Source organism: Triticum dicoccoides, chromosome 5B (assembly GCF_002162155.2).
Source record: "Triticum dicoccoides isolate Atlit2015 ecotype Zavitan chromosome 5B, WEW_v2.0, whole genome shotgun sequence".
Classification (NCBI taxonomy): domain Eukaryota; kingdom Viridiplantae; phylum Streptophyta; class Magnoliopsida; order Poales; family Poaceae; genus Triticum; species Triticum dicoccoides.
The window spans coordinates 591030586-591039577 of NC_041389.1; the positions used below are offsets into that span (position 1 = coordinate 591030586).

The 8992-nt window shown below is 46.0% G+C and overlaps 2 protein-coding genes across 2 annotated transcripts; one reads left to right on the forward strand and one right to left on the reverse strand.

The window, feature by feature from the left end:
* Window positions 1–705: 705 nt before the first annotated feature.
* Window positions 706–2153, forward strand: LOC119311851 (cytochrome b5-like). The gene is made up of 3 exons (XM_037587564.1): window positions 706–988; window positions 1498–1564; window positions 1657–2153. Exons 1-3 carry the CDS (start codon window positions 902–904, stop codon window positions 1908–1910), a joined length of 408 nt encoding a protein of 135 aa, XP_037443461.1. The 5' UTR covers window positions 706–901; the 3' UTR covers window positions 1911–2153.
* Window positions 2154–4331: 2178 nt separating this feature from the next.
* Window positions 4332–7558, reverse strand: LOC119311852 (COBRA-like protein 3). Its single transcript, XM_037587565.1, has 6 exons — window positions 7426–7558; window positions 6772–6851; window positions 6047–6503; window positions 5458–5617; window positions 5089–5369; window positions 4332–5005 (listed from the first exon to the last, which is right to left on the reverse strand). Exons 1-6 carry the CDS (start codon window positions 7523–7525, stop codon window positions 4710–4712), a joined length of 1374 nt encoding a protein of 457 aa, XP_037443462.1. The 5' UTR covers window positions 7526–7558; the 3' UTR covers window positions 4332–4709.
* Between the last annotated feature and the right edge of the window lie 1434 nt (window positions 7559–8992).

Consider the following 8992-nt stretch of genomic DNA (forward strand, 5'->3'; position numbering starts at 1 on the left):
ATGGCGGAGGTCCTCGACGAAGAGCGAGCGGCAGCGCTAGGGTCGCCGTCGCGAGACCGGGCAGGCGCGCGTGCACGCGTCGTTCGTCTCCTACACACAGTGCACGATTGGGAGAGGAGGGAGGAGGCGGTGGTGGCCAAGCGGTGCGAAGGTGACCCGACATGGTGGGAGCTGCACAAGCAGCTCCTCTTAAATACACATTGTTGATATAATTGTGGTGGTTCTGTGCATTTTACTCTTAAATATACACTTTTGCTTGTGGTGTGACAGAAAAATATTATACTTTGTACCATGGTCATTTCCTCTTTTAATCATATCAATCAAGATTTATACTCCTCCGTTTCTAATTATAAGTCTTTTTAGATACTCCACTATGAACTACATGTAGATGCATATAGACATATTTTTTAGTGCAGATTCATACATTTGTTTTCTATGTAGTCCATAGTGAAATCTCTGAAACGAGTTATACTTATACTTAGGAATGGATTGAATGTGTTTTTTATTGTATGTAGGATTGAACACCAATCTGTTTTTTTTTTTTGAAGCACCAATCTGTTTTTTTTAGCAAACATCACTCTGTTCCAGCCCATCAGACAAAAAAAAAAGCTACCTCTGCGGGCTATGGGCCATCAATTCGGCGGGGTTGCTGGCGGGCTGTGACGATCCATTATCCTAGGCCCACGAGGCCTAAACCCAACCCCCAACTCCCCGAAATCCCCACCTAGAGCAGTTCTTCTTTCTCTGCAAGGCAAGCGGCGGCAGATTCAAGACGAGATACCTGGTCCAGAATCCAGATACCCACCTTTCTTCTTCCTCTGCAAGCCGGGGCAGATTCACCCACTCCGTACAGCAGTATTCCCTCGTCCCCCGCCGATCGGACTGGGAAAGCGAGAGCGAGATGCCGACGCTGACGAAGCTGTACAGCATGAAGGAGGCCGCCCTCCACAACACCCCCGACGACTGCTGGATTGTCGTGGACGGCAAGGTAGCGCCGCCGCTAGCGCCCCCCTCGTACCCCTCGCTGCCGATCTGGCTTCAGCAATAGTGCCCGTAACATCGGTAGGCTGGTTGGTAGGTAGGTAGGTAGGGTGTATGAACGCGCTTCGTCGTTGCTAGTTGGGCTTCGACCCCCGCCCTTAGCCTGTTCGACCGAATGCCTGGGAGATGCCGCGCTCGCTTTGTTGGTGAGAAGGCTGCAGAAATCGAGACCGGACGTCTCTGCGAGTGTCGTGGCCTGCTAGTCTAGGCACCAATACTGGGTGGTGGCAATGCAAGGTTTAATCCTCGTGGGACAGTTGTGCTGGGGTATCTTATTTGTGGAGGTTGCTTTCCTTTGTTGAAAGCAACCACAGCAGATGCCTCTGTTGACGGCTTTGAATCAAATAGAATTTGTGTCAGCAGACAGAGAATAGATACGCATTGCAGTACTTGGCAATATGTTCCACTACTCTGATTGTGTGGCGAGCTCATGCCCTGTTGATGAATACAATGCAGATTTATGATGTGACCGCGTATTTGGATGACCATCCTGGGGGTGCTGATGTTCTGCTTGCCGTGACTGGTACTACTTCTCGCCTCTTGTTTTCATGTTCTTGTTCAGCACATTTTATTTCCTCATAGGCTGTCTGCTCATACATGATAATCTGTTTCAAGGTATGGATGGCACCGACGAATTTGAAGATGCGGGCCACAGCAAGGATGCCAAGGAGTTAATGAAGGATTACTTCATTGGGGAGTTGGACTTGGACGAAGCACCTGACATGCCTGAGATGGAGGTTTTCAGGAAAGAGCAGGACAAGGACTTCGCCAGCAAGCTGGTGGATTACGCTGTGCAGTACTGGGCCATTCCGGTAGCAGCAGCCGGGATATCAGCCGTGGTTGCCATATTGTATGCACGGAGGAAGTGATGACTGGTTATAGGTTGATTGAAGAACCATTTTGGGGTAACAAACACATTTATAGCTGGTTATGGATGGAGAGATTATGTACTTCTGTCCAAAGGCGGAGACACTGTATTGAGCCCATAGGTACTTGATTCAAATATTTGTCTACAAAATTGGTGGTACTATTTTTATTAATATGTCATTCAATGGATGGATTCATTTCAAGACCTGAACCATGTGTGTGATGTAAACCCTCTTACTCCTTGAGGCAGCTTCTGGCACGGATTTCTTCCATGACATTACTGCTTCTATTTTTGTTATTTTCCTGGGACGAGCCACAGTACTGCTGTTTCTGGATATTGTGAATTTTCAGTCTCTCACTTGCTCCTGAATGACCCTGAAGACTTTTGTGTAACGTGTTCTTTTGTAACTTTCAAGATGCAAATTAGGATTTGTTGGCCCCTCCTTTCGAGTCGACATTTGTTGAAAGCTTCCCGTGCAAGCATTTCATCCATATGTTTTCCTATTCGTTTTTCTTCCCCTTGTGTCACCTCGCAAGGTGTAGATAGTTGGGCAGTAGACTTCAGAAAGATAGCAGGTAGCTTTTGCCGCCCCCTCTCTTGATATTTCTAAACTGGGGATGCTTCGCCATCATCACTAGGTAATAGTTGAAGAAATTTTATCATGTGCTACTGCTGTGCTTAGTAACCTAAGGACCTGGATTCGACACAACCTCTCTGCATTGCATTGTGCATGGTAAGGCTTGCCTTGTATAATCCTTCCCCGGGCCTCACCTGGTGTCGGAGCTTCTAGCACTTGGTCTGTCTTTTTTTTGTACTGCTTAGTAACCTGGAAATGTACACCTTACCTGATAGTGCAGAGGTGTCACTTGGAATGGATGGTGTTGCTTGAAGGCGGAGCAAAAACCAACATGTGGAAGGTGGTGCTGAGGTTCTCAACCTGGGGCTTGCTTGCAACTGCAACCGGCCAACAAACCAACAGCTACGGGTGAACCATCTCACTGATCCTTCCACTGCACTGCATCTTTGACTCATGGGTATATATGCCAGGCCATAGGCAGCATATGTCCACTGATCTCTGATACTCAGCAGAGGCAACACTGTGAAGCTTCCAAGCCCAAGCAATAGCATGGCTCCCTTCAACAATGGCAGGTCATGCTTCGTTGCAGATGAGGATGTTTCCAAGGGCTTGGAAACAGCGTCCTTCAAAAGGTAAATTGTTTCCAGGATTTCTTATGCTGCTATATATCCAGACTTGTTCTGTAATTTGTAGTAACATTGTTATGTTTCGGTTTCTTTGCTCTGAATGATACAAGTTCCTCTTGTTTGATTAGTAACATTGCCTAATGACTATTGATCGAAGAGTTCCTTCAAAAACTATTGATAGAAGATATTTTTAGATCATCGGGGAGGTTTGGTCCCTGGTTCCATTACTAGAATGAAATTTGGGTAAGCGAGGTCAGTTTTGTACGGCCTCATCTCAAACAGAAAAATCATTTAGCGCCATCAATCTGTTCTCCAAACTAACCGCAGATGAGCATACCATTTTCATTCAGAAGAATGAAAGTAGACGGGCATGTCTTGTCGTCCTCAAAATGGTGCTATTTTGTGGCACAACAGCGCAGCATACAAGCAGTTTACCTCTTTGAATTCAGAAGCAACCTTTTTTTTTTTGAAACAACTAGCCTCCCCTCACCAATTTCCTCTCAAGAAACCGACGTTCTTACAACATTCAAAAGAGAGAAAGCATAAGAAAACCTGGAGCGATATACCCAGGGCTGTTTGGGCATCATCAGGCAAGCCGAACATCTGGCTTTCAGGTAACCGCGCAGGTCCTGAAAACCAGCTCACACAGCAGCAGTTTCTTCAGAACTTTTCAGCAGAGCGTTTTGGCACTCGCACACAAATTGGAACAAGTCTTGTAAAGCAGACTAAGAGCTTATCACTCGAGGAAGAAGAAAACAAGGCAGTGTAGTAGAAACCATCCACCCGTGATTCTGGGAACCGCAGGGCCCCATCCATGGCTTCTGTTGTAGATCTACCGCACCACCTGCCTGATCTCCACAGCGAGCTCAATGCTTCCTGCTTTTAGGTTTGTCTACAAGATTTCCCAGTTGGTGAGATGACTGCAAAGATGGAAGATAACTGATGCAGGATCATTAGGCATTTTCTTATCAAAACATGCTGCAGTTCTGGTTTTCCATATTGTCCAGCATAGAGCAGTCCCTCCACTTGCAGGTTTTTCATGCCCTATTTGCTGTACATTATAGTTTTGTGATCTTAGGTACGTTCATGTTCAGCCTAGCCTGAGTGTTGTCCTGTGCTTCTTTTGATTCTTGTTGTTGCCCTGTGCTTCTTTTGATTCTTGTTAACTCTTGCACGTGTTTGAAAACCAGAGGGATCAGGAAAACAATGCTAGATTATCTCAACCAACAGCATCCTCTCAGTTTAACAAATTGTACAAAACATTATTGTGTAACTCATACAATCACTACAAGAAAGGCAGTCATATAATTCAATTAAAATGTCTGCGTCTGCTATAAAATACAGAAGGTGCAACCATAATTACCTAAGTTCCAGTAACTAAGTTCACCAAAGTTTCGTGGCCAGTATATACCAGAACAAGAAATACATTTTCAGCCCTTTTTAACTTACAAAACACACACACGTATCAGCTTTCCTCAGCGCGGCACCCATGTCTTCTATGCAACCGTGGAATTGAATGAACAAATGACCTGTTGCCGCGCACCTCATGGAACATGACAGCGACTTGAAGCTCGCTGGATCTCTTGTAACTCATTCATCAGACATAATAAGCCAGCAAAGTAGCCATCGCAGTCCAGAATACCAAGAGTGGGAGTGTCCATGGTTGTTTTGTTAGAGGGCTTGCACTAGGCAACCATGGATAATCATCGGGAGACGGCATGACACAGTTATCACCATTGAAGTACACACGCCGTGGAAACGCCCATCCTTTTTGGAAGGTGAAAGTCTCTGAGTCCTTCCGCATGAGTAGCTCTGACTGCGCGTTTCCAAGCGGACCAGCTTGATTGAGCAAATCATTGTAGAACTTCATTCCCCAGAACATTGCGGTGTCATCTGAAATGGGAAGGATAAACACGTCAGATAGGAGGCACATCTCAAGTCAGAAACCAATTAAAACAGTTCACAAGGTGACTTACTTATGCGGCCTCCATATGGGGTAAGTGGCTTATAGTTGAAGCTGAACAGCTTTGTGATATTATCGAAGTTAGGATGCTGGGCAACCATGTTCCAGTCTGTATAATTCATGCGGTAGTTGAAGTTTGTGATGGTGACTTTCACTCTCCAGTAGTCCTTGTAGTTGAGCTTCACATGCCAATGGATCCTTATCGGGCACATGTGGGAAGTACATTGGACAAGAGGCTGGCCGGTTAATTTGCCAGGGCCATTGATGGCAGATTGCAAATAAGGCGAATTGTCACTGTAAAATGGATAGAATTAGTAAGGAATTTGCAGAAAGTTGGAAACTTAATAGGAAGCATAGTAAAAAGTAATAATTATTAACTCACTTTACACAGCTTCCTGGACGAGTAATATTGTTTTGGCAGCCGCAAGAGCACGTTGGGCAGTTCACGATAGTGTCATTATAAAACGATGAGAGAGATACACAGCAGGTTGGAGTCTTCTGAGCAAGAAATTGGGAGTATGTGCAGGTTACATTCCACGACACTGCCAATAGAGAATTTTTTGGTTAATACCCACTAAATAAAGAACATTATCAGCAATAAAGCATAAAAACTATATGCAACCAATCTGATGTTTCCTGCATTTGACATGCATTATTTGCAAGTGAACAAAACTAGTTAAGATATTATCAGGCTTAGCGGTGGCTTATTTTAAAATAAATATCAGCTAACATCGATCCTAGGTGATGAACTCATCTCTCGAAAATGAATCACTTCCCGTTTCAATCCTTTCAATCTTTCACTAATCCTACACATATTATAACATAAAATCCATTCACAATTAAGGAGCAGAAACATACAAAAGTGGTACTAAGATGTGTTTAGCTCAATTAGTGTAACTTGCTAATGCATTTGTGCAAAGTATTATAGTAATATAGAGCAAGCAGTGAAGAGCAATAAGTGGGCAACTTACTGAGAGCTTGGGTTACCCTGCGCCCGTCTGACGAGTAATACTTGGTAGGCCTGCCAACAAGAGCACGCCCACATGTGTACCCCGGACCAGGGGCCCTAAGGGTGAAGTTTTTCGGCATCTTAACCGTCTTATTGGTAGTCCCAGCAAGACCTACACTAATCTGGAAGGAGGATGCTGCATTTCCTGGGTCCTGGTTAAATGTCTTGATAACTCCTGCCTTGCAACAATTAGCAATTTGCTGGTTGAATGGGGTGCCCGGAAGAAGATCGACAATCGTTGGATCTCTCTTGCAGCAATGGGGAGGGGCACTCTTGAATTTTGAGCAATCACCCTGCTCAGTAGCCTGAGCCCCCACCATCGACCAGATAACCTCTTTCTTTGCCCACGACCACCCCAGCTGCCACCCAGGTGCAGGTATGTGTCGGAACTGCTGGTAGTTGAACATTGTGACTGTTGCCTGCACATGACAAGTTTGGGAAAAAAAGATCATGATACAAGTAGAGGTGACCAGATATCCAAAATCTGCTGGTAATTGTACTTGGTGGCTATTATATTGTTTGTGGCAAAGTTTGTAACCAATTATTAGCCATGCTACTCCCTCCGTAAAGAAATATAAGATCATTTAGATCACTGATGGGAGTAGTTGTCAAGGTCAAATCATGAGCTAATAGGCTAATAGGTTGAGATGAAAGACAGAGCTGTTGATGTGAAGAGGTGCTACTTACAACATAACCATCAGGAGTCCACGAAATAATATCCCATTTTATGGTGATGTTGCCATTTGGATCCAGCGAATCATAAGCCTCTGCGTGAACAAACAAACAAAGGGTGCATACATCAGATACATATATTGAAACAAAAACACACCAGATGCACTCCATGTTACTACTGTACATCATAATTCCAGTTTGCAGGATCTATCCGCTGGACACTTTCTAGCAGCAGAACAATTGGTCGATATGTTTTTACTGATTCGCTTCCCTCCTGGACAGATCTACCGACACAGAGCTCGACACGAGCAAGTGTGAACAAAGAATCAGCAGAGTGGCAGCGGGGAAGCTTGACAGATCGCTCGTCCCACAGATATGGATAGCTTCCTAAATTGGCTTCAGAATCCGGACAAGCTCGAAATGAACGGACAGAATTAACCCGGTGGGATCAAAACTAGAAGCCACCGACACCGACAGCACTAACTAAACTGGAATGGGCATTTGACCCGCGCGCTGAGCAGAACCGTGCGACCGCCTCGATCTCAGCGATGCTCCGCGGCGATCGGGATCCGTATACCGAGTCGCCGGCTCCCGGCACGACGACGAGGCACGAGAAAGAGAGAGAGGGAGAAGGACCGGGCGGGCGGGAAGGAGGGGAGCTAGCCGAACCTGTGGTGGCCGGTGCAGAGAAGAAGAGCACCGCCGCGAGCAGCACGGCGCAGCAGGCCGCGGATCTGGAGCTCCCGGCGACGCCACCAACCGGCGCCATTTTTCCTGCCCCGCTGCTCCTCCACCGACACTCTCCAGCAGCTGCTGCACCTACCCACCCACCGATCCCCGCTCCGCTCCGTGCGGCGAGGAATGCGGCCGCGCCCGCCGATGAAGGGGGGGAGCTGGAGATCTGAGGCGACTGAGCAGGCGGTGGTGGTGGAGCAGGAGGGAGTGGGACTTAAAGCATGTGCGGCCGCGGCCGTCTCCCCAGTTTTTACTGCGACGAGACGAGAGACGCGCTCCGTCTGCGAGTCTGCTCTGCTCCCTCACGGACGCTTCCTTGCGCGCCTCGGTGGGAATTATATCGCGGGGAGGGGGCGCCTTTTTTTTCTCCCCCGCGGATGTGACGGCCCAACCTCCGAGGTGGTTCGGACCGAAATGCCCTCCGCTCGTACAGCTGTTCCCTATTGGGCGATGGATGTCACTCGTCGGGAGCTGGGACAGGGACTGCGACCGACCTCTGCCCCGGCCATGGCGCTCGGGAGTGGGGTGTTTGGATGTGTGTTCCGGAGATCCTTCTTTTTTTTTTTTGCGAAAAGTTCCGGAGATCCTTCTGCATGAGCGAACTTTGCTAAATCTGATCTGACAAAGTCCGATGCCAAAACATAGCACATGTTTGAAACAAAAGCACTACTACTAGCCATGCTCAGTTCTGCATCAGCAAACTTTGCTAAATCTGACAAAGCTTGGTGTCAAAATACTAGACATGTTCTCCAACACAACTCGGAGAGACGATCTGTGGCGCGTAGGGGCGGGGGCACGCATGCATGACTGCGTTGGGATTCGGAATGTGGTTTTATGATTACAGTTTAATGAATGAATGCAGCTTTTGGTACGTATAATTTTTGTCGGAGAGTGTGGGCCCCGCACACCCCGCCTCTAATGTTTTTCCTTTTGACTTGTAAATTTGAATCTATTATATCGTTTGAACAAAAAGTCTAATTTATATCGCATTTGCATATTCATGTTCCTTGTGATGAGGGCTTTGAAACAAGATCACTTTTGAATACGTTTTGACAAGCTTTAAGAAACGCAACAGGTTTCAACTACTAAAACTTGATAGAGCAAATGATAAATCCAGACAATTTCAAAGACTAAAACTTAAACCCTAAGCCCTATACTGTAAACCCGTAAAAGCAAATGAAACTTAGTGGAACTTTGTAAAACATAATATTACGATTATCAACTTTTAATATTTGAAACTTGGTAAAAAAAAAGGTCTCAAATGTATTTAAAATTGGTCTTGTTCAAAAGTACTGGTTGCAACGAACATGAATATGCAAACGGAACTTAATTTGGACTTTTGGTTTAAAAGATACAATAGATTCAAAGTTTGAGATAAAATGAAAAGTATGGGTGGTGGGGTGGGTGACGCATGCAACTCTGCCAAAAGTTGGCATGCATTGACCCAAGTGCAACGATTAAGGGCAAACTACACAAACTAGTGCATCAATCTTGAAGCAAA

Bases quoted from the DNA above. Each gene is read 5' to 3' on its own strand.
- LOC119311851 (XM_037587564.1), top strand. From the start codon at position 902: ATGCCGACGCTGACGAAGCTGTACAGCATGAAGGAGGCCGCCCTCCAC. The intron at 989-1,497 runs GTAGCGCCGCCG...AATACAATGCAG, and splicing joins GGATTGTCGTGGACGGCAAG to ATTTATGATGTGACCGCGTA. The intron at 1,565-1,656 runs GTACTACTTCTC...ATCTGTTTCAAG, and splicing joins TGTTCTGCTTGCCGTGACTG to GTATGGATGGCACCGACGAA.
- LOC119311852 (XM_037587565.1), bottom strand. From the start codon at position 7,525: ATGGCGCCGGTTGGTGGCGTCGCCGGGAGCTCCAGATCCGCGGCCTGC. The intron at 6,852-7,425 runs GTTCGGCTAGCT...TTGTTCACGCAG, and splicing joins CTCTGCACCGGCCACCACAG to AGGCTTATGATTCGCTGGAT. The intron at 6,504-6,771 runs GTAAGTAGCACC...TGTCATGTGCAG, and splicing joins GGACTCCTGATGGTTATGTT to GCAACAGTCACAATGTTCAA.